Raw genomic sequence first — 27,772 nt, forward strand, 5'->3', positions numbered from 1 at the left:
GTTGAGAGCGAATACCCCTTCCCTGGCACGTGGCCGTTTTTCACGAGTAGCAGGTGCTGGTGTTATCTGCCTGGGTGAGCGAGCCTCATTCTGATTGCTGTGACAACCGGTGAGAGCGATCTGCTGCCCAGGGGATGGTGCCCGCCTCGCGGTATGCCCGCGCGGACGCGTCACTCGCGGGGACCTTCCACTTTAGCATGCCCTCGTGTGTCCGCTCGCTCTCGGGTCCCCGTAAGGCCCCCTGCCAGCCCGTGTAACCTTTTAGGAAGCGCAGGGCGGAGAATCCGTCTTTCCCCCAGACCCCTGCAAGGAAAACAGCCAGGCTGAGTGTGCAGTGCTCACAGCGCATGGAAGCTTCCCCGGATTGGGCTTCTAGTCGCCAATGGACTCCGCGGAATCCGACACAGAATCCCGCAGCCGGGTCGGTTCCTGGTCAGAATTAACCGAAGATGATGACATAGACAACTGTACAGAGTAATACCCGTCAACGATTTACTTAATTCCAAATTAGAGAAGCGATGACTACCTTAGCTACGGGATTGCACACTGCTTGAAGAAGCAAGAAGCTTGCTTGCCTCGAGTTCTTTAAGACATATGTTTTTAACTGTACATTATCATGTAGCATAATACACTCAATTGAGTTTTGACGTGATGATCAAGTAACATTGTTGACTGCTTTACGTTAAAAGGGATAGTCATTTGCAATAAGATTCTCCTGTTTTCTAAACATTTTTATTACTTTCACTCGTTCAGTGAATCCTAACATGGTCATCACACCAAGAAGATGCCTTATTGGTCACAAGAAGAAAAGGTTTCATCATCTTGCATCATGCTAAGCATCATCTTCCATCCATTTTATCATTAGCTGGTAGTTTCTGTCGCAGTAACTAACCTTTCTATATATATATTTAAAGAACAAAAAACAGTTCAGCTTTGTGGAAATGGTGCCTTTATCCAAACAAACAATTTCTGGACTGATGCTCCTCAATTAAAATTTGAGTAGTACGACAGAAGAATGACTGCCTATCTCTCTTCTTGGTTTGTCCACAGGGAGGACATCCGGACCGCCAATGTCATCGCGGCAGAGCCTGTCACTTGCCTGGTTATCGACAGAGAGTGAGTAACCTGTCTGGCCGGCTCTGCTCGCGTCCACTGTTCATTCTCATGAACGCAGCTGATCTGAGATCTTTAAGGACGAACTGTTGCTCACCAAAGCATTTTAGGTTTACTGTTTGTCTTGTTGAGCACTATTCACTCCTCTGTGTTTCATTAACATCTGCTGGGAACTAATCCTTATTAATCTTGAGGTTAATATGGATTATTAATTCGCAAGATTGTAAGAGTAATTTACTGCTGCACCCAACTTCAGCTGAGGACAAATATCTGGGTGGAATATTAGTGAGGTACCCCCCTTCCCCCAATAATGATATACAACTATAGTTCAGTAAGTAATTATCATATCAGTAAAAGTACGTCGAAAACAGTGACTTACACAGTAGTCTTTTGTGGCCTCCTTAAATTGTATGAATTACGCCGCCAAGCTTCATGTCATTATCAGGCTGATACCAACCCTCTCACCTCATTTGAGTTTGCTGGTGTGGGATCTGAATCTGAAGTTAAGGAAACTAAGATTGTATTACACTCTTCGGATCACTGGATGCGCAAATTAAATTTATATCCACTAACTCCAAATTACATAACCTTAATAAGTCATCTTCAAATGAGTGGATTTTGGTCGGCCAACTTGAATTAATCCATGGCAAAATAAGATTAATATTTAACAATTTGTTCTTCAAATGAATAATTCAGCGGTCAGATTCAACACTTGAAATTTCAGGTCAGTGACTTAGTGAAAATCCCAGAAATGCATTAATCGGATAGGCCTACTTGCTCCTCGGAAGTGTGAAGTGATAAGAGGTATAATCAAGGTTCTTCAAGCCAACAATATTAGCGGCTGCACTGGGAGAAATCTATGCAGCAGTTTGCCGTCTGTTGTGAGGGTGAGAGGAACCAGTCACACTCTTCAGTGTAAGAGGAATTGAAGCCTTTAATGCAGCCATAACTATTCATTAAAGCCATAAGCTATAACCATTCATTAAATTATACATTTTACCTCAACTTTGCACATCTCAGGCATAAACTAAATGCATGCCCTTTTATTACAACACTAAATTTATAATACTGAGCATTAAATTGTTCATTTGAGAAATTAATCTTGAAATAAGATTGTTTTCCCGTGAATTGTAATGAGCTTCATTTTCGTTATGCAACACGATTTTAAGTTACAACACTGCCCCTATCCAGTTTCCGAGGCTGCGCAGTTCAAATTCAGATTCATTAAATTCGCTTCGTTTTTGCATAAATCCCCCCAGCTTACGGCTTCCAAGAAGAAGCGCGCAGTGTGACAGCGGGGTGTGAATTGATGGGCTGCTTGTGGTGGGTAGGAGACCGCAAATGTTCTGGATGGCGGCATTAAAAAGCGATCCCGCTACTCGGCGGGGAAACCGGCCGTTTAATCGCCGCGCGCGGCTGAAAGTTTTACGACCTCTCTCATTAGGGGACCCCCTGCTTTCACCCGCCGCACCGCTTTCGTGACGTCACTCGCCACACTTGAATCCCAGCCTTTTCATTCGTGGCCAGATGGGGGCGCAAGATCCACGGGAAGCGGGAGAAATGCGGCTCGGACGCGATAGGGGGACGGTGCTCAGCGGGAGACAGGCGAACGGCGCTCGCTTTATTTTTATTTTCTTCCTGACAAGCGAGATGAAGGCCTTCATACATGAGTGAAGGGACTTTATAGGATTGGCATTCGCAGTATTTTATCCCCCGTTGTCACGGGAGCATTTCAGCGGGAGGATTACAGCGGCTGCCAGCACTGTCAACTGTTCAAGGCCCGTGGACACCTTAACCCAAATTCATTGCTATTATTGAACGAAATTTATTTGCTGAGGGAATCTAGGGCGACTTGTTCCGGTTACAATGATATCACAAACAGCAGAACGTCCAAAATAATAATTTTGTTGACAATAATATGTCTGTGACAGCAATACAAGCTGTCTAAATTTATGGTTATAGCGCATGAACAATAAAATAAAATATGTACATTCAATGGCCACTCTATTAGATACACCTGCTTGCAAACAGCGAGTTTGAAATGGTTCTGGAGGAAAATGTGGGTCCTGGTTTTAGGTAGCTGCACTTAATGAAATGTACACCGAGTGTATATTCAGTATAAAATATATTTAAATTTTTGCCTTGTGATTTAACTATTTAGATACCAAAAGCACTAGCAGATGTTTAAAGCCACCATATAAACCAGGTTTTTATCTGTTATTTATTCATAATTACGTGCATTGCCCATTTGTTAAGAAATAGGACAGAAACTGAGTCTCAAATGAAGTTATAAGGAGAAGCTTGCAGCCTCTTAAAACTCTAAAGTCCGACGCGCAGTTTTTGATATTTATGATCACATGTATCCTGAAGAAGCAGCTTAATGACAGTCAGCTTACACGGCAGCCGATAATGGGGCGATTACATCACTATTGTGTGCTCACTGAGCGCGTTTAAGAGGCATAATTCAGAGATGGCAGCTAAAAGCTGGCGGTGATAAACCGGGTAGGTGTGGGAGTGTGGGTGGACCGGCACAGGGTGACCATCCAGTGGAGAGACACGCAGGCTGTTCCCTGGAGCCTGGGCTGGCACAGATACTGCTGCTGCAGCTGGCAAGGGGAACACAGCAAATCACACTCCAGCTTTTAAGGGGGGGGCATTTGCAGACACCCTGACCTATCCTCGTTGCTGAAATGCTGAAGTTACTGTGGATGAAGCGGTTGAGCACACAATAATACAGTCAAGGAGGTATACAGGGGTGGGGCCACAGGACCACTGGCCTCAGCTGATTGGCTCCTGAAGTGCCCCTCCTCTGTCATTCACCGATTCGAAACATTTCATTGGCTAATGATAAAGTTAGCCTCCGCTCTGCTGTGGTATGTGACACATGGTGCGATGCCGCTCCCCACAGGGCCCCCTTCCTGAATGTGTAAGGGGATGGACATACTAGGTTTGGCCCCAGGGCCGTCTGCAACATTGGCATTCATGGTCCTCAGAACTTATTTTGCTTTAAAGTAATGAGGAATACCTGGAAATGTCCTAAGGTCGCTGCACTCTGATGTAATACATTCATGTTGCAACCTATATGCATTTAACTTCAACTTTATGTATTCAGTTCCGGGCAAAAACATTAAGAAGTACTGAAAATTTGATTTATGCGCAGATGCTCCCATCTTGCGGCAAGAGCGAGCGACAGCAAGCTAGGGAGCCCCTCCGCGCGGCGACAGCGAGCTAGGGAGCCCCTACGCGCGCCGACAGCGAGCTAGGGAGCCCCTACGCGCGCCGACAGCGAGCTAGGGAGCCCCTACGCGCGCCGACAGCGAGCTAGGGAGCCCCTACGCGCGCCGACAGCGAGCTAGGGAGCCCCTCCGCGCGGCGACAGCGAGCTAGGGAGCCCCTCCGCGCGGCGACAGCGAACTAGGGAGCCTCTCCGTGCCCCTCATTAAAGTCTTCTCTGCTCATCCTCATCACTCACCTTCAGTTCATGCTAATTTCTATACTAGCAAGATCTCAGTGATAGGGCTTCCCCTTTTTATTGCTTAAACCCCCTGAGATACGACACTGAGATAAAGCCAATTAGAACGATAATAAATAAAAGCAGTTATATTACTCTTTCTTTCAAGTTTTCTTTTTAATTCCACATACAGATGCAGTAATGTACAATATACTGTAGTATATCACTGCATGGTTTACAGTAGGAAGAACTGGTATTTAATACATAAAATATATACCTGAGTGTAATATGTCTAAAGTTTTTGCACTTTTATGCATTTTTACAGGATGTACAAACGTCTGTCATGCGTGGGTGTTATATATTCATTACCATATTCATTCAAGTATCATAGAAGATGTGAATTTATGAAAAGTATTGCTGTAATTTACTCTTTGTTCTTGTCTCTAATAAATGTCAGTTGAAGGCATTTATATTAGGACTAACGTGGAACTAACGTATTTTACCATTTCTTATTTTCCTTTCCTTTCAGTTCTTTCAAGCACTTGATTGGGGGGTTGGAAGATGTCTCTAACAAAGGGTACGAGGACGCTGGCGCCAAGGCAAAGTAAGTTACTCTGGGTGAACATCACGCCAACCGGTTGAGCATACAATGGATTCAAGGATGTATGCTGGGGCGGGGCCACTAGCCTCAGCTGAAAGCTGATTGGCTTCTGAAGTAGCCTTCCCATGTCACTCACCGATTCAAAACATATCATTGGCTAATGATAAAGTTAGGCCCCCCCCCATATGAATTATGGCCCCGTATATGCTCCCTACCTTAAAAATAAACCTAGAAACGCCCTTGAGTACAGTAAACTCAGATACTTGGAAATTGCTAATAGTATAATCAATAGCAGATGCTGATTATGTAGCCGTTCAAAATACGAGCAGACCCCTAGCAGACCACGACGGCCAGTGTGTTGGAAATAGAGGCTGCTTCATGCGCTGTGCACAGGGGACGTCTCCCCAGCTCGGTGAATTGTAAGCCTGAGGTACACACCTCCATGAAAGAAGGGGCTGAGATGAGTGCGGAAAAAGAGGCAGCAAAGCTTAGAGTAATCAGAGATGGGGGGGGGGGGGTTACTGTCAGGGAACACCACCTCAGTCCCCCCCCTGAGCTCCCACTGCGAGCTACCCAAGGCTGGGCCTCGCTACAGAAAGCCAAGCGTGGCCTGAGGGAGTTTCTGATTACAGGGCTGCCCTTGAATGTCGGCAGATCAGACCCCCTGACTTTGCTGGAACGCACTGAGCCTCGCGCAGTGATGGGTGTTTACCGCAGCTGGTCAGAGCCTTAGAAAGGAGACTCATTATCACACGGGCAAGAGCCGTTTACAAAACCCAGTCATTAGAGCGGCAGCTATCCGTGTGCTGCAGCTTTGTTTCGCCGCTCAGGAATATGCACTCAGTCAATTCCGCCTTTTCCGTTCCCATCAGAAAAACACTGCAGATCTCGCTCCTCCGATTAGCTTTCAGTCAGGTCATTATAATCTCGGCAGAGCCATTTTCTAGTGCTCCCAGTTAGTTCTGCATCAACTGAGTTTTGGCGTCAGGGATCAGTTAGCTGAATCCCAACATGCACCCCCCCCCCCCCAATCAAAAACAGCAGTTTTATGCACTAATGGAGCTCCTGTTAAATTGTTAGGCTTAAACGAGACTAAGATGTCTTGCAAAACTAACTTGTTTTGGAAGAAGGACATTCCTCTAAAAAAAAAAAAAAAAAAAAAACGTATCAGACATTTTGGAATTGCATTCATCGTTTCCCCTTTGCAGCTACATAATAACTTGTTTACTGTACAATTCCAGTCAACCTGATTTTGAGTTGTACTCTCTTAAACTCACTCCTGGTTTGAATGTCAAATCACAACGGTGGTTCTATGCAATAATATTCTTCAGACACTGGCGAGTTGATTTCACATGAGGAAACAGTATGACACTGTTAGTTTTGTTATTAGTACTGTAAGTAACTATTGGAGTCCACGAACAAGCTGGCAGGTCATAAAAAGAGATGAATGCACTTTGTAGAAATGATTCAGGAACTCTGTTGCCCGCCTTGATTCCTTTAAAAAGCGTGTCTACACCGATTTTACACTCTTTGACTCCATGTATATGTCCTAGTAGGGGGGTTTTATGTTAGAAAGTAAGGCTTATACCAGCAGTGTCTAACAGACAGTGTCATTTGTCTGAGCGAAAGCTAAAATCATGAGACTGTTTTGGGTTAATTTCAGTGTTGATGTCTGCTGCTGCATTCCTGCTGTTATAAGTTTGCTTTTCCCTCAACCAAATTCCTTCCCAAAAAGTGTCAAATAACTGTTCCATAACATTGCTGAAGTACTTTAAATGATCAGTATATTTTACCCAGTGTGCAACACTGCAATCAATAGAACTCATATGTTTTCATTGTTTTCATGATCTATTAAAAATGTCATTCATCAGTCCACAGATAGATGGTTAGGTGCATTGGTGTCCCCAGATTACCGTTAGTGTGTCAGTGCGTGCGATGGTCTCCTGTTATGTTCTTCCTGGGAAAGGCGCCCCCTACCGGCTAAGCGGTTATGACAGATGGATGAGCGATCTGCGCGCGCTTATACCTCGCATGCCCCCTCATCCAGCTAGCACGTGCAGCTCTTCGCTACAGCTTCTGTGCTCGATTAGTCAGAAATACAAACAATTAAACTGTGACTTTTTCTCTCAAAGCAGGGAATTGCAGAAGACTTGAATACGATTTCCATCAGTGACTCTTCTATCTATACCTTCTTATATCTACTCTTTGATGTCTTCCTGACTTTCACTGCTTGTTTTAGTCAAAAGGACAAGATTCAGGAGGTCAATGTATTAATATATTTTAATTTTAATATATTAATATCATAATATGCTCAAATATAAATGAAATCCATTCAGAATTGGCATTGACCATATTTGTGAAGTTTGAAATGAAATCGCCATGAAGTCGATTAGGTATTTACTTTTTGACCTGTCTCCTGACTCTTTCTCTGGCTTTTCATTTTAATCTTTAGTCTAATCTTTGTTTTAATCTTCTAAATTGGTAGTCTCACTTCCTGTCATTGATATGCCATTGAACCACCACAGTGACTAGCTAAGTCCACAAATAATCAGTATTGCTTATAATGTGCTGGTGACTATGTATACTCGCAAGCTCAAACTATTTATGAAGTTACAAGGGACCTTTAGTCGGCAGATGGACACCACGTACTGTGACGTCCTTCTTTTAATTCTGAAATATCCTGATTTTTTGAAAATTTTAGGACAAAAAAAATCATCTGTTCTCAGAATTGGAAAAAAAAAATACTATGCAGAAATAATTGTCTTTTTATGTGCTTTTAAAAGTAGGTTTTATTATAAGAACGTGTTACCTGTCTAATACAACTGGAACAGAGGTTTCCAATCGTGCTGTAGTTCACGTGCTCCATCTGCTGGTGGTTTAATGTATCGCAATAAATCTTATGTATTATTCACGAATAATGTCTCATGTAAGAATCACTGTAACAAATATGCCGGAATCAAAAATAAAGGAAATGAATTAAATAATTAAACTTGAATTCAGGCAAAATAGTTTTATTATAATTTATTTTAGATTTATTATATGTCCAGGTCATTATTGTGATTTTTAGGGGTCCGTTTGAACATCGGTCTCAATTCTTTTGCAACCAGTTTGTTGTCATCAGCAACTGTTAGCTGCCATGACAAGCAGGCACTTGTGCCAAAATAAATTCACAAGGGGTGGTGTATTTAAATGTGTTGCCTAAGCAAACAGTGCACACTTAAATCTTTATGGAGTGAGCACTACTGGCAGAGGCAGGAGTAGGGGCAGGAGGGTCACAGCGGGTGGTGGGGGGGGGAGAGATGTTGACATGTCGAATACAAACCATGAAAGACTGAGGGTTTTGCACTAATGAGCTATGCCATGTTTACACACTTGTCTGCCACGACCTGTATCCACTGCGTCTCCCAGCTTTCCGCCTTTACTAACGCTTTGGGGTTTTTCTGTCGCCATAAACGGCGTGTTAAAAAAAAAAAAAAAAAAAAAAGAGGACGCGCTATTTCGCACCAACCTGCAGATGGAGAATGTGTCCTCTGCCGCAAAGCAAGTCAGCCGAAATAGCTTCATTAAAACCAACATTTATAAGTCTTTGGATTTACGGCACGACATCCGCTATGCTCCCAGTGAAACATTCCAGCCAGTCACCCCCCCTCCAGCTACCTTTATGTAAACAGAGCCCTGAGACGGAGCATTTCATTCCCTTTTTAGGATTCAAACTGGTATGAACTGGTGCAAGACTGCGTGCAGCATTCACCGCACAAAAACCAAAGTTCCCTGAATCCACCCCAATAGACACATTCCGTCTGCCATGATCGCTATCGCACTCAACGCCAATAAGAACTTTGGTGAAGATCGTGGTCTGACTTTCAGATGTGTACTGATGGGCCGGCTGTGTATAAATTTCATATCTGTATGCAGATAGAAGCAAAGAAAAAAAATCAGCCATCAGAAGTGAAATCCCTCACCTACCTGTTGAAAGCCAGCCTTTGAAAAGAAAGGTCGTGGGCTTTATTTTCTGTTTGCCTAATTTCCACTTGCAGCGAGGTAATGGTCCCCGAGAACTTATGTATGAGCTTATGTTAAGGTCACGACACAAAGATGGGGCGCTGCTTTGTTTACACACGAGATGTATTCCAGGCTCCCTCTGGGCACCGACGGTCGGCGTCCGATGCCTCCCACAGTCGCCCGCTGGTCGGTACCTGGACCGATCTCTGGCCCCGGCGATCCGAACTCGTTGCCCGCGAAGCTGAGAGTTGAATCTGGGTGAATGCCTACGTGCTAGCTGTTAACGGCATGGACACGCAGCTGCGTGGGAGACCCTACCATCGAGGGTGACTTTGGGTCATGCCTCACTTAATTTGGTATTGTCTGGCAGGTCACCCCACCCCCCCTCCATTCTGAGAACGATTCTTCCTGGTATCTGCAAGTTACAGTGCCTCCCGCTGGATGGAGCCGAAGACGTACCAATGCACTTTTGATGCATTTCCGTGCTACATGGGAACAAGCTTTTTGGTGTTACGTAATTCTTGTAATGTGACCACTGTTAATTCATGGCTGGAGTTTTTTTATGCTGGACGGAAATCGTGCGGTGCGAGCCGTCAAAATGAGCATGACACAATGAAACGTCCCTGATGACTGGAGAAATACAATCTTACTTATGATTATTTTAATCCTCAGTCTCCCATTCAGGGGCTGGATTCTTTCTGACGGTTTGGGGCATATTGACAAGGTCAGGTATGTTTTCAATCAGAAAGAGGACGGTTTTTATTCTGGATTTGTTTGTATGTAAAAAAAAAATGATATAGGAAAATGTTTAAGCAGTGTGTTTCAAATTGACTCTGGAAAAATGGAAGGAGCGCTGGAATGTCAAGCAAAGCCAGAACACTTTTGTTTTCGATGCAGTTCCCACAGGAGCCAGGTAGAGGGAGCAAGGTTGAGATTGGCTGGAGGGTAGGACCCAAACCTTACAGTCCTATTGCGTGGAGCTAAAGACGGCGCTCAGGTGACCCACCTGAATGTCATTTTCCAAATAGCAATTAAATTAAATTTAGGATTTTATGAGAATATTACTCAGACGATCATAAAAATGAGTGGGAAATGTCTGCCTTCTGAAATTACAGTCTCTTGGCGTTTTGATTCACTGCAACTTGGTCTGGCGCTTTAAGAAGTGATAACCTATGACAGAGGATTAGGTGGAAGATGTGGAAGAACGAAAGACACAGAAGAACGAAAGAGAGATTTTTTTTTTGTTGCTGTGATTCCCAGCTAAATCAGCCACAACAACAGTCCAGGGGCATCTACCAACTGTATTAACAAACATGTTTTTGTGGATACACAAAATGAAACATGATGTTTTCCCACGAAATTCAAATCACCCATTTTCTCAAAAAGCCCCAAACCTTATGCGATCGTCAGCAGCTAATACAGGCCTTCTGTTTACCTATCGTTTAGTTTTTTTAGACACTGTTTTGTAATAATAATCACCCTCCTGTCATTTTCACAGAAAGAAGTATAGACTATGACGTGCTGAATTTAGTGTGAAGTGACTGCGCATGAAGAATCTGAACTGCAGCAATTGCTTTGGGATTAAAGGCCTGTCAACAAAATAGTGATCCCACAGAAAAGCTGTGCTACTGTGCAGTCTCGTGCTGCTGTGGCGTTATACCAAACAGTCGAGGTTCTCCAGAGGGGTAACTGCAGCTGTTTGACAGACTGTTACTAATGTCTATTCTTCCCATTGAACACTGAGTTTGAAACTTATTTAGAATGCAACTGTAATGCCAGCCACCAAAACATGACTATATGAACAAAATACTTTAAAAACATAATTTATTGTTACAATGTTGAAACGTTTTATATATATATATATATATATATATATATATATATATATATATATATATATATATATATATATATATATATATATATATATATATATATATATATATATATATATATATTGTATTGCCAGTATTTTTATTGCCTGTTGGCAGCTATATTAGAGGGAAATTTAATCAACACCCCCCCCCCCAAAAAAAAAAAAAATTAAAATGGAATGGAACACTGAATATATTATTTCATTAAATCTGTATTATGAGAGATAAAGTGATCTGTAAGTCAATCATAGATTTTCATTAATTAAGACTATGACACCTTGACACCTTGTGATCGGTTCGCTTGCTGTCACAGCCCTAACATTACCCCAAGCCAGTGTTTCCCAGTCCGGTCCTCGGGGACCCACAGACAGTCCCATGTTTTTGCTGGGAGTTGGGAGGGAGCATAAATGTGGACTGTCTGGGAGGGAGCATAAACATGGACCGACTGCGGGTCCCCAAGGACCGGATTGGGAAACGCTGCCCTAAGCAGCTAAAGAGGAGAGATATTGGAGCTCGGGTGGATTTCCTGTATCGCCTGTGGCTGGAATTAACATGTCTTGCACTCTGTTTTCTTTAGGGCTTGTCTTGTAGAGTTAAAACAGGATGAGCTGTTGCCCTCTGAATCACTACCTGGCCGACCCCTTCAGCTCCCACTTTTTTCCATCTCTCTGCTGGTGTTGGCCAGGAAGGGGCCCGAACCGATTCTGCCATTGCCGTTATCTGTTACAGTTAAACATGCAGGGATCGTTAAAGCGGAAGCTTTCAGGTGGGAGGTCTACAGCCACTGTGGTTTTAGAATTACTGCCCTGCACCCTCTGATAGGGGAATTTGCTCAGGAAATCAACAACGATTATGCCGAAGTTTCATATTTATAAACTTCAGGGCAAATTTCTTTGATGTCATTAGCTGACGGATGCTGTGGTCATGTTTACCGCTACGGTCATACTTCCCATGTCTTATTCATATCACACAATACACTGAATGCAATATATCTATAGATAATGTCACCTGTGTTGGGAATTAAGTAGTGAATAGTAGCAAATGAACTGCTATCGGACCCCCGTGGCATTTCAGCCTAAAATCTTGTGCTATAACTCTTGATGCCCTCATGCTGTCACCTTTTGCAAGTGAAAGCCCTGAAATTCTACACACATATGTCTGTGCTTGAATGGAGAAGTCTGGCACACTCAGTGGAAAAAATTCTGTCGTATCTTGGATCAGCAACATGCCTTCCACTGGACGCCAGCCTCACCGTATCGCCTGTCAACAGCCCACAGATCTCACTGGTCATGTCACACTGTGCCCTGCTCCCCTTTTCCACTTAAGGAGTCAGAGTGGAGACAGGATGTCAGGTGTCGCCTCCCAGGGCACTAGCTGGCAACCCGGGGATCATAAACAAACAGGGAAAATAAAATTCCTGGGAAATAAAATATGCAGAGTACCTCACGATTTTGGTGACGTTAATGGCGCATTTAGCAGAACCAGCTCGAATCTTTGGCTTGACAGTAAAACATCTTGGTGGTCATAATAGATTCAGCTGAAGAGTTTCCTGTCACATGTCCACACTGTGCCATATTGGGCCTGGACACTGCCTGTAAATTGCTTTTTGCCCCCTTTTGGGAAGCCAGTGGTGTGACACGATCATTTTCCAGCTGCCTGAAGAATGCCCGGCTTGTGAAACATGAAGCAGGTGTAGTGCATTCTTCACCAGAGTGTGGCCAGAGGATAATGGTTTTGAACCCTGGACAAGGTAGAGTGCAGGTCCAATTAAGGCTGCGCTCTGTGAGGCGGCCCACTTCACGTAGCGTAAGCCGTTCCTCATAACCTGCAGTGTTTCGGCTCAGTCCCGTCGAGGTCATTAAGGCCGGCTGCCAGGCAGGTCGGCATCTCGCCTTGGCCAAGTCACCCTCGTAGCCGATTCAGCCGTCTCGGAGAGGCGTGATGGGAACACAGTCTGGTGTCAGTTTCTCCAGAGCAGCCAAGGCGCTGGTGGGGGGGGGGGGGGGTAAGTGGCATCCTGTTTGGTCTGGATGGTGCAAGGGCAATTTTCCAGAGCTGTACCTTTTACACAGATACCTTCCGCTTCTTTGTTCATCTCTTCTTGATGTCCCTGAGAGGACACCCCCCGCCCGCCACCCCGCTGCTGTGGTGCCAACTAAAACACCGTCACAAAAGCCCCCACCTACTAATCTAATCTCGGAGACACTCCGAACACAGATGTAAAGGCGATAATTACATAGGCCGGGAAAAGATGAGACAGGTGTGGCAGTGATCATACGGCCTTCACTAACAGTAAGTGGGTAATTAAACTGCGTCCTGGCTGCCATCCTCTTTCAAAGAGTGTAATGGTGCAGAATTGTCCCTTAGCCGCTCTCTTGTGTGAAATCACATGTGCATCACGTTAATGGTTCTGCCCAGCAGCTGAAATGCATATGAAAGGTAAAGCATTAATTTTTAATGTAAACCAAACAAATTGTCATGCCCAGCTCTTCAGGGTAGCCCGATCCTTTCTGGATAAGTGGTTTTTAAGATGGATGAATGGAGCTTTTGTTACAGAAGATTCTACTTTCACGTATGGGAAAGAAAGAGACTCCAGTAGGTGACTTAGCGATGTTGCCCGGCGGGGAAAAAAAAATGAAGTGTGTCGTGATTATGAACAGGTAGCCTGCACACAAGGCCTTTTTTTGCAGTGTGTCCTTCGAGGTGTGTAGTTATGCAAACAAGGTCGCCCAGATGCTAAAAATATCTACGGCTCCAGCTGGGCAGTATTTGTAGAGATGGGGGGGGGGGGGGGCTTCCAGGGAAACACTCGTGCTTGTATTTTGGTAGTGAGGTTAACCCCATGCTCTGCAAACTTCAGGCTGACATCAGACCCACTCAAACAGCTCTGGGGGGCCCTCTGCAGCAGACCAGCTGGCCCAGGGGGGGGACTTAGACCTTAGCTACCGACGGAATGGAACGCTGATTTGGTCTTAGCTCAGTCTCAAGGGGTTCTGCTTCAGAAAACTGGAAAGCCTCACTGGACGTGCTTTTGATGAAGGCAGGCTCAAGGGGTTGGAAAGTTCTCTGTTACACCTTGCAAAAGGCTATCAAAATGTAAAGTGCAGAAGGCATAGCTGTTGCACCTTCATTAAGGAGATAAGATCTTTACTTTCACGTCGGAGAGTGACCTTATGAACACGGATCTTGCCGTACTGTGACTTGGGCACCATACGGACCTGTCCCAGTGGACCAGTGCACACGTTTACACTATTATTCTTGGACCAGTAAGAGCGAAAGGGGGGGAGATGCACGAGTTGGTTACCGAGAAGGTGCGGAAGAAGAAAGAGCGGCTGGACAGCCAGCCCTCCCCCTTCCAAGCCTTGTCCCTCCATATCAATTACTTTGTCCACGCTTCTAAGAAGTTTCCTTTTTTCCACCTGACAAAATGCAGGTACGAAGCGGAGAATGCCTTCTTCTCCAACCTGAAGCTTGTCGACTTCAACATCATCGACACTTTAGGAGTGGGAGGCTTCGGCCGGGTGGAACTGGTAAGATATTTCATTCTCTCCATCTGTGCGGCTGCTGGCTCTGTAATGCATTGCCAAAGCCTTAGGGTTCTCAAACACTTACTCAGAAAGGTGTCATGATGTCAACTTAATGATCAGCATTATAGCGTTTAATGTAAAAACGGAGGCTTTATTAGAAGGATTTGAAATGTGTGAAAGATTTTCAGTGTTTGTGGGTGCAATTTCTTGTAACCTAATTTTAAATGCAATACAAGAAAAGCTGCCTTTGTCCTGTGCACTGGTCTGCAGACAAACAAAAGCAATGACCCATATCGCATTTAATACAGGGTAAATGATTTAAAAAAAAATTGTGCTTTAGCTATCTTGACATAAAAACATGGTGTGTCTAGACTCCTTGAAAATTACATAGCCAAAGGGCTACTGCAGCATTTAGTGACAGAAATTAAGCTTCCTGCAGTGTTAAAAACTTGAGCTACTTCATAGTTGACTGATTGAAATAATTATGGTGATATTTAACTATAGGGAATTGAAAAAAGAACTTAATAAAAGAAAATCAGTAAGGACGGAGTATTCATTGAATGAGATGTTATATTAAAGGTTAAAATTATGTATAATAACTTGTGCGGATTAGTTTTGTTCGTCTTGTTTTCGCAAAGTAATACCCTGGTCCAGTTCCAGGTTAAATCTATTTGGGGGTAAGTTTCCACATAGTAAGCACGGGCAGTAATGGTAATCCAGCTGTGTGACGGCTTTGGGGTTTATATTGTACGGAGCTCTTTAAACCCCAAATGTTTTTTTTCTCCTAAATAAAGGTTTTAGCATTCGTCCATAAACCAAAACCTAAAATCCTGAGACTTTGATCTCTTAACATTTGTTATCGTTTATCCAAAACCAATTTTTTTAAAGACTCCTTCAAGATGTATACTTAAAAACAAATATAGTAACAGAAGTTTTTTTCCCATAGTGCACCAGAAGTGTGGATAGATGTTTTGTTGACATTTGTTTTGTTGGGAATCTGTCTGTCCAAGGCAGTGATGCAATCATCTGAAAGTTTAGTGCACTTTTCAGTAATCAAACACCAATCATCACTGAAAAGTTCTTTAAAATAATTAGCGTGAATCTCGAGTTTTGCACATAAATGCTGAAGAATTATTAATGAAAGGAAACAAAATCTCAGACTGAGAAATAGCTGTTGGCATTGTTGAGGAAGGCCAACATTGCAGACAGAGTTCTACTTGAAGTGCTTATGAAGCACGCAGACAGTTTTGGTGCCCACTTATACTGGCTTATTGAGGGTGGCGGCACTGGGAGTACTGCAAGGGTGGAAAGAGGCCTGTGGTACGTTTTATCCTACTGTTGGCAAGAGTTGGCTGGCAAGAATGATGCAGGGAAGGCCAAAGCTGAGAGGGAGACAGGTTTAATATGGCATAGTGGAGTCAACTCAAAACTGCAAGTGAGGATAAGCCGGTGAGCTTATCCTAAAGAGGAATCCCCAATCAGGCCACCCAAACCTATTTTAAACTTTCTAGTACCCATACTGCAGACTAGCCTCCCTTCCCCCAAGGCACGCTTGACACATAGTGCACACTATGTTACTCAATGTGAAGAATTCAGCCCCCAGTAATCCTCCCATGTTCTGGGTTATCTATAGACTATGACTCATAGGCTATTATGGGGACCAGTGGAACCCCACAAGGTCATAGGTCGGCTGGCCTGAAACTTCTGCAGTTAGCCGTTGCGTTTTTCCCATTTCATAAACTGCGCTAAGTGCAGTGATGGAGGTCGTACCCTGGTAGCTAAATCCCTGCATCCTCTTGACCCGCAGGTACAACTCAAGAGCGACGAGGGCAAGACGTTTGCAATGAAGATCCTGAAGAAGAGGCACATCGTGGACACGAGGCAGCAGGAGCACATCCGCTCCGAAAAGCAGATCATGCAGGAAGCTCACTCTGACTTTATCGTTAGGTACACATAATTCCTCATTTGCTCGGGGCTCAACTCCAAAATGAACTACCTTGACAGTCCAATACCATGGGCACCTTCATTCGGAGTGAACCACTGGGTTGCATGCTCAATTCTGTAAAGGTTGCTTGCTCAACTGGGCAACTGCAGGTCCCAAATCGGAGGTTAACTCCTTGGGCCTCTCCTCACAGGGGTTGACGCTGCAACCATGACTATTGCACATAACTAACCTGTCATGCGTACATCAGGAACTATATCTCATGCTGCAAGCTCTGGTTTTATCTACAGTTCTTTGTAACTCGATTAAAGCAGAGGCCATGTGAACAAGGAAGACTTCAGGCAAGAAGGGAATTTAAAAATTAAAATATCTACCAGCAAAAACTCATGCTTGGAACATGTGGCCTCCAACTCCGGCTTTCCTTTCTTATCTTTTGTATCCCACTGGCACAGTGTTCTTTACAATTTCTCTGCTTTCCACCTCTAGACTCTACCGAACATTCAAGGATAGCAAGTACCTGTATATGCTAATGGAAGCCTGCCTCGGGGGAGAGTTGTGGACCATTCTTAGGGACAGGTATGGCGAACACTGATCCTGGCAAATCAAAAACATGTGACATGTTCTCTCGAACCTGTATCATGCTGTATAAGGTTTCAGTGAGATGTGGTTATTATTGACGACCTTAAAACAAGGCGCGTCACGCATAGGGATGAGCATGCTAATTGTTTGTGAGGTGCTAAGGCAATTGTGCATTGGCTTCCTGGGATCAAAGGCAACATTTAGACATGATCCCTAAGTATTTTCACTGGGCAGACAAGCCTTGACAAGACGAGTGCCTTTTTCTTGTTATTGCTTCAACTTTTATTTGTCGTGAATCAATACGCCCATTGGTCTGGCGTCTTCATTATCGCAGAGGTTCATTTGAAGATGCGACGACCAGGTTTTACACGGCGTGCGTCGTCGAAGCTTTCGCCTACCTGCATTCCAAAGGAATCATCTACCGAGACCTCAAGCCAGAGAACCTGATACTTGACCACAGAGGTTATGCCAAGCTGGTGAGTAGGCACCTATCCCAAGAAGAGAGAACACAATGTTCTGATCTTTAATTGTAAAGTCGGGCGGGGATAAATAATGGCAAAGAGCAGGGTTACAGTTTACTTTGTCTTTTCAGGTGGATTTTGGTTTCGCCAAAAAGATTGGGTTTGGAAAGAAAACCTGGACTTTTTGTGGAACACCAGAGTATGTAGCTCCGGAGATCATCCTGAATAAAGGCCATGACATTTCTGCTGATTACTGGTCCCTTGGGATCCTCATGTATGAGCTGCTGACTGGCAGGCAAGTGCAAGCATATGTCCATAAACAGATATCAGGCGTACGTTAGAAACTCTGTCAGAATCCCACTCAGTAAGCTGACACCTTGTGCCTTAAGAATGTAATGTATATGATGTGACAAGAGTCAACAAGGGGCCGGGATGTGTCCTTGTGATCCTGGCACCTCTAACCAAGAAAGATAAGTTTACACCTGTTTGGAAAGAGGACCTGCTGTCATAGAGCAAGAAGCTGCTGTCTAGTCTCTCAAAGGCGCTAGGCAGTAAACGTGGGCTGTCTTCCATTGCCCCTCTCAAAACGTTCACAGTCATCGCTATCTTAGATATCCGCAATCACCGCACGGACGTGATTTCATGCTGAGTAGCCCTGTCAAGACATCCCCGAAAATTCATGTTTGTGTTTTCTGTTATTTTCCCATCCAGCCCTCCATTCTCAGGCCCTGATCCTATGAAAACCTACAACATAATCCTGCGGGGCATCGACATGATTGAATTTCCAAAGAAGATTACCAAAAACGCCGCCAACCTAATAAAAAAACTATGCAGGTGAATCTTAATGAAGATCTGCATGCACTGATGTACATGTATAGTTAGTGTGATTTGGGCAATTCTCTACTAATAAACATGCGTCTCATTTTCAGGGACAATCCTTCAGAGAGACTTGGAAACTTGAAAAATGGAGTCAAAGATATTCAGAAGCACAAGTGAGTGACATCAAAGCTATGAATTCAACGCCGACTCTGCTGTGTTTACCTAGCGCCTGTCATTAAAATAAGATGACGGGCAGTTTCATTAATAGCCTCGTCTGTTGCATGAATCCTAGGTGGTTTGAAGGCTTTAACTGGGAAGGGTTGCGGAAAGGAACACTCACACCACCTATCATTCCCAGTGTAAGTACAGGTTTCACTTTCCGAACTGTAATGTTCCTTTAAAAAAAAGAAAAAACATTCAAAATGGAACATCCTCAAAACAGATTACAGAGCTTCAGATGTGGAAACAGCATCTAAGGCATGTAAGATTGTCCGGTTTCATATGAGAACAAGCGTGGTGGGTTGAGGTCATGACATGTGACGTTGTTTTTTTCGCTTGGAGTAAACACGATAAAGCTTATTTCGAAACCGATTGTTCTGTCGCCCAGGTCACGTCACCGACTGACACGAGCAACTTCGACAGTTTCCCAGAGGACAATGATGACCCACCTCCAGATGACAACTCTGGCTGGGACACAGATTTTTAGCCCCCCCCCCCCCCCTCCTGGATTCCTGAAATCGGCTTCTGTGACGCCTTGGGGGCGCCTTCTTCAGGAAGTTTTAAAAAAGAAAAAAATAATTCAATAATAAAAAATCTACACATGCAGCAAAGCAAAGAAATAGCGAAACGAGGAGAGACGAAGGGGAGAGTCAGAGCTCTGGGTCACCGTGATGCCTTTGCCAATGCTGCCGGGTCACAGGCGTGGCATAGGGGCTAACGTCTGGGTAACAGTATGGCTCCTGCAGAACGTAACGCTGCAAAGATCACCACGCCGCTAACGTCGATCCTCGAGCTGAGCCTTAAAAATAATAATTTAAAAGGTTTCCTTTTCTTACCACAGATCTCCCCTCTCTCAGAACCTTAGCTTTAGATGGAACAGCCACGTACTGTGAGGCAGAATCACATCTTCTGGGATTTCTGGGATTTTTTTTCTCCCCCAGCTGTTGGCTGTCGCCGCGGTTACGGTCGGCTAACCTGTGATTCTAAAGTTGTGTACGAGTGAGAGAACAGCACCCTCCTGTTCTCTGGGGTCTGCAGGACCATGGCGATGTAACTTATTAGAGTCACTTTTTGAAGTGCTCACCTCTCTTTCTGAATGTTATTTTAAAGTCAATTGAAATCGTATGGTAGCAGATACAGTATGTATATGTATATATTGCATATATATTCCAAAACACACACAGACACACACACACACACAGACATTCAAACATAGACAAATATGTATCAGTATTAACACAATTTAACTTAGAAGCACAACTGTTCCCTTTTTAATGTCTTCTAAAAAAAAATGGAAAACCTACAGTGTACATCTGCCTTCACCCACAATTTTTCATGACCGCTATATTTTGCTAGCACTGAGTTGCACTCATATGCTCTTAATTTGCAGTACATAATTTCCACTTAGACATGCTTAACTTTAGGAGTCATTACATGCTAATGTGCTTTCTAAACACACAAAAAAAACCCTCAAAAAGTAGAAAGTAGCAGTAGTCTCTGATGCCCGCATTGGTTTGGTAATTTATAGATCAGCCGAGACTGTCTGAAAAAACAGCTTAAACAATTCAGAGGCATACTACTTTTTCACCACCAGGGGGCAGACTGTGACAGACTCTCATGATACATAAGAATTTAGACGATGTAAGCAGAATGATTAAAGTTGATTAAAGGACGGATAGTATCACAGATTTCTGATTCTGCAGTTGCATTTCAACAGTCTCTGTGCGCAGGCATCTCAGAAGGGGAGCACGACATGCCACCACGCTTCACGTTCAGATTCTTGTAAACACAATTTGCTGGATAGAGAAATCTTATTTATTGTTTAGGACCAGAGGTAAATATTTGTGTAAATAAATATTTAGTGCTAATATTTTGTGATACATGTACAACTTTGAATTGTTAGAGTATATCAGCGTTTACTCTTTTTGACTTTTTACACAAAACATGCCGTCTTACAACTGAGATCTAACCAGACTTGAACAAACTCATAATGTTGGTCAGCAACTCAATGACTGTATGCTCCCTCACCAGGCTGTCTGGGCGACCCATCACATGGCTGTTTGGCATAATAGCAAGTGCCTTATATCAATGGCATCCAAAAACGACAGAAACATTTGTGTTAATGCTGCATGATGAAGCCAAACGTCTTGACTTCTTGTCCCTTTTTTGGCTCCTGCTGCTTTTCTATGGTTCTGCTATTTATATGCCTTTTTTTCTTAAAATAAAAACGTAACTTTCAAAACAACGCAACGTGACGAACGCCTCATTTCCCGCAGCCTGGCCGCGAGGCCCGGTCCGCCGCTTCTGCAAAAGCGCGTCTGCGGCTTGTTTGCGCAGATTAAGTTAAGAACAGGGGACTCTTCATACTTTCGCATTAACTGCACTCTCACTTTTGCTGGGTGGTCTTTTTTCCAGTTGATCCCACACATGCAGCGAACACAAGGCCTCGTTGACATGATTTCCTCTCTGAATCGAGCAAAACTTGAAGTGAGCAGCAGCATGGGTGGTAAAAATATCTGTAGAAACCGAAAGACAGGGAGAAAACCCTGGTTCTTTCAGTGGGACAGTGGAATCGCATCTTCATGCCCATGTGACCTTCAACCAGAATGTACCAATGGAGGCATTCCCGTCATGTGACTTCAGCACACATGTAACATAGACTTAACATAGACTTAATACAGGTAAATGTAAGATTCAATGTAGTCTTTTGCAGCTGTCAGTTTACCATGTCACTGAAATAGGAGAAAAGTATTTTACAGTACTGTTTTGTACCCAGATGTCCTTTTGTCTAGTTAGCAAACCTCATTTCCTGCTCTCACTTCAGAGGTGCCCAGTCTTGGCCCTGTGGGACTGCAGTGTGTGCAGGTACATTTCTAAAATTCATAACACTGAATGCTAAGTCCACGTTTGTCCAATTAGAGCATAAATTAGAAGCTCAACAGGTAGGAATCCAGTCCTACAGGACCAGTTTGTGACACTCAAAGTAATGAGCTGTTGCGGTCGGATTTGCTTCAGATTAGCTTTTGTCGGTGTTGAATCGTTTTGTATTGTAAATGTGCTGCGAATTTGCCCCTTAAAATTTGTAATGTTCACAAGGCAACAATAAATGCGAACGACGTTGGATAGTCAGATCTTGCATCTCTCTGGAATGAATATGATCATCGTATTGATAATCCAGACACCATGTCAAATATACAAGATTTGTCTTGGGGAAGACCAGCATAGCCAATCACAATAGGTCCAGGTTAGGCACCTGACTGCCCCCCCCCCATTCCCCAACTTAGTGCTTTTGTGGCATAGATTAGTTCATGGCTTCGACTTCCATTCTACAGACCAGCTCCCTTGTGCAATCTTTGGCAGTAAACCCTCAGGAGAACCTGGAACAGCATCTGTAAGCAAAGGCTGCTTCCCACTGGCTGCAGCTGTCAGCCTTATTACACCACAGCAGGTCAACAGGGGCTTCGAGGAAGAGTGAAATTTAAAAATTCAGAAGCAGACATCTTTAAATCATAAGTGGTACAGCACACATAATCACACACACACACACACACACACACACACACACACCTGTACTTACACTTTTGTGAGACCGTCCATTCATTTTTAAGAGGAAAACTCTAATCCCAACAATGATAAGCTTAACCCCTACCCAGCCCAAACCTTAACCATAAGCAACCAAACAAATTAGAAGTCTTTTGACATTTTTAGTTTGGCTGCAGTCACAGATTTTCTCCTTGTGGGGACTGGGGGAAAAATGGTCCCCACATCATCAAAATAACAGGTTTTTTATCACATTGTGGGAACATACTGTATGGTCCCCACTATGTAATGTGTACCTGAACCGCCCCCCCCCCCCCACACACACACACACACACACACACACACACACACAACCATGCACTACAAGGTCAGGCAGTGACTGACTGACAGTTTGTATTTTTCTGTTGGGGGGGTGAGGGGGGGTCAAACCTTCCAGGTGTAATTCAGGCAGGAGTGGAATATGATCCATTTAAGGCATGAATAACAGCTAAGCCATTTTGGCAGGATGCTGGGGGCAGTTCATTTCCCGATGTGATCCCTTCAAGCATGACCCGGTTTCACTGATTTAATTATACTAACGTTTTAATAAAAGGAATTATTCATTTATTAAGAAGCGTAAGGCTCCACGTCCCACCGGGAACTTACTAGACTCAGTAGATAGAAGATGGATGTATGGATGGATGGATGGATGGATGAAATATACCATCCACCTCTACGTGACATATATGTTATGAGGAGGACGTGAACAGTACAGACCGCTAGATGGAGCAGGGCGCACACCTGTCTAATAATCCCTTTTTCTACTTCGGAGGGGAAAAAAACTAGTTAAAAAAACACGGTTTTTCGGTCAGACGCCAATGGTTGTGTATTTATTTTTTCACTTTAATGACGTGGCTAACTAGCAGCGTCTATTGTAGCATAAAGATTAAGAGGCGACCGGGCAATTGAAAACAGGATTACCTGGCATTCAACCAAATCATTTTGCCGAGTACAATGTCCGCTAAAAGCCGCTAAAAGCCGAGCAAACGAACTGTTTGTGAAGATGCCATGCCTGCCGAAGTCTGATTAAGACATGGGGCTTCAGCTCTGTTTGATCTGTCTTCATCAAAGGCTCCTTTACACGGAGCTTCATTTTACACCACTCTAGGCACTGGATGTACAATTAAAACAAAGCCGAAAGACCAAAGAATCGGGCTGAATGCCGCGAATTCACGTTTAATGAAGTGTATTGAACGTTTGTCTTGTAGTTGCCTATTATAAGTAACCTCTGTAAACAGCATCAAAGCTTTTCTATTTAGGAGGTTATTCCAAGTATTTGGCAGGCATGTGCTTAGAAACTGTTAAATCGTTAGCGTATTACGTGACTACAAAGATCTAACCTCAGGATACACCAAATGAATACTTTTTTGAACATCCGAAGCATTCTTTCGCATCCCTTATTCAATGGACTAATTGTTACTTTATGTGAAACTGTAATTTTGGTAAAATGGGTCATCTCCATCACCTTTTCAATAGGCCTACCGCACTTTGACAATATTTATTCTTCGATATAAAACGGGTCACCATGTTTTGGAATGATAATAGTTTCTCAATCAAGGGATGTCTATATACTGAAGACCATTATCCTTAACTTTTAATTCAGGAACAACCACCAATTAATTTATCACCCGCCTAAGGGGAACCCGAAAAACAGCGTTTAAACCCCTATCTTCCGGATATTGATTAAAGTTAAAAGTCACTGACCGGAAAGCATTAGATTCCCGCAAAAGACAGCCAAATAAACCTTTAATTTTGTGATAAGGCTATAATCTGACAGATCCTCTGCAAGTTACTTAAGGATGCGGAAAATTAATATCTTCCATAACTTGGGAACTTTTTAGGGCATTAGTTACTTAAATAGTTTTGTCACGCAGGCCTACGTTGTTGACAATCATACTATAGACATAAAGTGTATGTTTACATACACCCCAATTGTCGAATGTCGTTAAGATATCAATAAATAATATTATAATTAGCCTACCTTTAGGCAACACATTTACAACGCAACGTTCCAAAAAAATAATGACAAACTTTCAGTTGAGAAACCGGCTTGTTAGAAACGTGTCTAATTGTCTTAACAGCGCACAGCTGAAGTTCAGAGAGACCGATGTCAGTTCCTTATTGCTGACTGCTAATCAACCCGTATTTGTTTTAAAGCACTTAGCCTGAATGATAATTAATTCGGTAAACTTTTCACTCCCAGTGATTTGCATACGGGCCTTTGATCTGCACCGCTTGTTTAATCAAGTGCATTTCAAAGTTCTCCCGTTACAATTACGTATCAAATGCTGCTAATGGACCGAAAATAACTTGAATAACCATCCATTACAAAAAAAGTGGGTGAATCGTCTGGATCGTCAACTATTGTTAATTTGACAAGGCATTGCAATTTTAAGGAAATTTGAAGCTTCGACACACGTCATAATATATTAAGATTCGCTTAAGCTGTTTAATGAAAAACACCAAGTGTTTTCTTATTAAAAAAAAAAACTCATAAATGAAAACGAGGATTCGGAACTTGTGGTAAATTCAACATTTTTTTAAATTACAAAGACAACGCCGTTGTTGACTGTAAACGCAAAAAACACATGTCCGGAGCTTTTCCAAGTTCCAAGAACGCCTAGAATAGGTTTAGTGATATCCCTTAAATCCCATATAAAGTATGTACAGCGGGTCCATTAGATGGAAATGTTTCGGTGTGTGTTTGATGTCATCTCACGGACTCATTGATAATTATACACAAACATTGTGAAACCTTAGGACCAGATCTCCCTTCCAATAGCAAGCGTAACTGCTCTGGGAAGAAGCGTCATGAACTCGGGCTCTTTGAAATTTCATCCACCCCTTTGTTACACATAGCTAGGGGCGGGAATGCAAACAACTCCACATGTATAAATCGAGCATCACGATAGCGGAGTCTTCAGAGGAGACAGGAAACTTCACTTCATCCATAGAAACCTGCGAGCTTCACATTTTAAAAAGGGGGACTATACGGCGTCCGGCGCAAAAGTTGCCCGAGCGGAGTTTGTGCCTTTGCGTTACTTGTCACTCATCGTGCTGCATAGCTATGCTGCTGGTTTTAGTGCATCCGTTTCTGGCGGTTTTTTGTACCCTGTATGTGTACTTTGGGGGTACCCATGCCGGGTCTGCCCTGCACAATTCCAATTCCATCAAGAATCTTCCTGGTGGAGCAGCAAATCCAGGGCACCCGGTCAGCGCAAGTCCCGACATTTTGCCTTTTGACAGCGGCAACCAGAACACAGCAATTGACCCAGTGCAGGTAAGTGGACGAATAACTAGCAACTCTGCCCCACGCCACAAAAAGTTTCTGCAGACTGTGCTGTATCTACCCGGCGTTATCCGTACAGTCGTCTCGCAAATGGCACGCGCGCACGCAGCCCAAGTTCATTTCATTGAAAAGCAACGGAGGAATCTCCCCACGTGCAATGCGGACACTCAAATCAAACGTACGCCTAGGCAAATTTATTAAGTGCAATCATTTTAAAGTTTTACCTTGTCCAACACAGCCTCTAAGTTGCTCGACTGACGAGGAATGCGGCGACGAAGAGTTCTGCTACGGATCCCGAGGCGCCTGTCTGCCGTGCAGGAAGCGTAGGAAGCGATGCATCCGGGACGCCGTGTGCTGTCCTGGCAACCACTGCAGCAACGGTGAGGGCATCAGCCAGAGCAATTACGGCCAGACAAGACTTTCTAATCATGGCCTTCAGCTAAAGTTTAAACACGTATAATTCCGTCACTATTGTTTTTATACTTCTGTTGAATTAATTACATTATTTTATTGCAGGACTCTGTTTGCCGATTGATCCTGCTACGACTCAGCAAGCTAGAGTTGATGCGACAGCGGCAGTGACTTTGGGGCAGGAGAACTCCACGATTCAACCTCATTCCAAACGACCTTTGCCAAGTCGATCACAGTCCCTCAAAGGTATGCAGGCGCTGAAGCAATTAAATGGTCGATGCATGTTAGTGCATCTTCTGCAACCCTAAGTGGTCTAATCTTATTTTTTTTCCCTTTCTCCCGCGGTTTAATCTTGCAGGTCAGGAAGGCGAGAACTGCTTGAGGTCTACGGACTGCTCAGAAGGGCTATGCTGTGCGCGTCACTTTTGGTCCAAGATCTGCAAGCCGGTCCTGAAGGAAGGGCAGGTGTGCACCAAGCACAGAAGGAAAGGCACCCACGGCCTGGAGATCTTCCAGCGCTGTGACTGTGGAGACGGGCTTTCGTGCCGGACGCAGAAGGGCAACCACAGCAACAAGGCCGCTCGAAGTCTTCACACCTGCCAGCGGCACTGAACTGCGGTCTGAGGCTAATCTTCAAGGATGTTTTCTGGCCCCGCGGAGAGCAAAGGGACTAATTTTTGTTCTCAAGAACATTTTTTTTTAAGTGTTGAAGACGGCGTTCATGGTGGATACTGTTTTCTTGTTGTTGGGGTTTTTTCAGTGTTGTTCTTCAAAATAGCAGAGTAGGTTTGTTTCTCTTTTATGGAACTTGAGACTCACAATGATTGCAGTAAATTACTGTATTGTAAATACTGTACTGAAAGTGGCACTTAACTCTAGTGATTTCTGTCAACAACCATTTGGAGGACGTGCTGCCTGATATCATACTATTTTTAAATTTATAAACGGTGATCTATATTTAGAATCTGATATAAATGCCTATATTTTTATTTGAAATAAAGAGAATGTAAAGATATTTAAAGTGTTATTAAATCAAGATATACAAAAAAACAGTCTCTGGTGTTTTGTCTGATAAAGATTTTCCTGTGAAACCTAAAATGACAGGTTTTTAAATTTGTGGAACATCTTCCTTTCACACAGGCAGGTGAACAGATCTCCCCCCCCCCCAAGGTTCTTATTCTTTGACTGAAGCTATGTCTTTACTGGCTTTAGAATTTCTTTGAAATCTGCACAGATTTCATCATCAAGTAATGGGGCACATTAGCCCAGATTTGTACGCCCCTACTGGTAGCGGCTCTTTGATTCGTCTTGTCACCATAATAGCACCTTCACATTTACACGACACCGTCAGCGAGCTGTAGCCGGTCACCAGCCACATTCTGCACTCGTGCCATATGGCTATTTTATTGTGCCGTGTGTTTGAGTCGGTGTCTCAGGTGAGAGGCCTGTTCGCCACATAGACTTTGGCAACTTCAGCCGTTTTACCCCCGGAGATACCATCTGGCCGAACATGTGGACGAGTACCCTTCGTGTTTTTCTCTTTCCCGGTGAACATGTGCTCCAAGTTGGGACACTGAGACTCTCACAGATTTTTCACAAGCCTGTGATGCATGGCGTGCTTGGATAATTAATTGGTCACTAGACTATTTTTTATTTATATTGTATTTCTGTGGGTTGTGACCATATAGACGTGGATTTTCAGGAAGCAGCTTGGCTGAAAATAAACAACTAACACCACAACTGGAATTGAAAAGAAATTCAATGATGGAAAGTGTCCTTTCTCCTGGAACCACGTAACCTTCTTCAGGAATGCATTGCTGAAGACCCACTACTGTGTTTTAAGTAATTAGAAACTCCAGAACTGAAGTCCTTACTCTGCCTAGCTGTCAGGCAGGACAAAGCACA

At 43.6% G+C, this 27,772-nt stretch overlaps 2 protein-coding genes across 4 annotated transcripts in view; both read left to right on the top strand.

The window, feature by feature from the left end:
* prkg1b (protein kinase cGMP-dependent 1b) overlaps positions 1-20,833 on the top strand; it is a 101,547-nt gene extending 80,714 nt beyond the window's left edge. For 2 of the 3 annotated variants that reach the window (XM_023830889.2, XM_023830888.2), the window contains exons 8-18: positions 1,051-1,116; positions 5,094-5,168; positions 14,475-14,571; positions 16,376-16,515; positions 16,997-17,086; positions 17,424-17,565; positions 17,682-17,845; positions 18,262-18,384; positions 18,480-18,542; positions 18,662-18,728; positions 18,977-20,833. In XM_023830889.2, the coding sequence (XP_023686657.1) occupies positions 1,051-1,116; positions 5,094-5,168; positions 14,475-14,571; positions 16,376-16,515; positions 16,997-17,086; positions 17,424-17,565; positions 17,682-17,845; positions 18,262-18,384; positions 18,480-18,542; positions 18,662-18,728; positions 18,977-19,075 (1,126 nt within the window). In that variant the 3' untranslated portion in view covers positions 19,076-20,833. Of the gene's footprint in view, positions 1-1,050; positions 1,117-5,093; positions 5,169-13,845; positions 14,353-14,474; positions 14,572-16,375; positions 16,516-16,996; positions 17,087-17,423; positions 17,566-17,681; positions 17,846-18,261; positions 18,385-18,479; positions 18,543-18,661; positions 18,729-18,976 lie in introns of those variants that run through there. The other variant, XM_023830890.2, reaches the window with a different exon arrangement.
* Positions 20,834-24,413: 3,580 nt separating this feature from the next.
* On the top strand, positions 24,414-26,917 carry dkk1b (dickkopf WNT signaling pathway inhibitor 1b). The gene is made up of 4 exons (XM_023830878.2): positions 24,414-25,447; positions 25,695-25,836; positions 25,973-26,113; positions 26,226-26,917. Exons 1-4 carry the CDS (start codon positions 25,055-25,057, stop codon positions 26,477-26,479), a joined length of 930 nt encoding a protein of 309 aa, XP_023686646.2. The 5' UTR covers positions 24,414-25,054; the 3' UTR covers positions 26,480-26,917.
* The last annotated feature ends 855 nt before the right edge of the window (positions 26,918-27,772 follow it).

The sequence above is a fragment of the Paramormyrops kingsleyae genome, chromosome 20, assembly GCF_048594095.1.
Source record: "Paramormyrops kingsleyae isolate MSU_618 chromosome 20, PKINGS_0.4, whole genome shotgun sequence".
Classification (NCBI taxonomy): domain Eukaryota; kingdom Metazoa; phylum Chordata; class Actinopteri; order Osteoglossiformes; family Mormyridae; genus Paramormyrops; species Paramormyrops kingsleyae.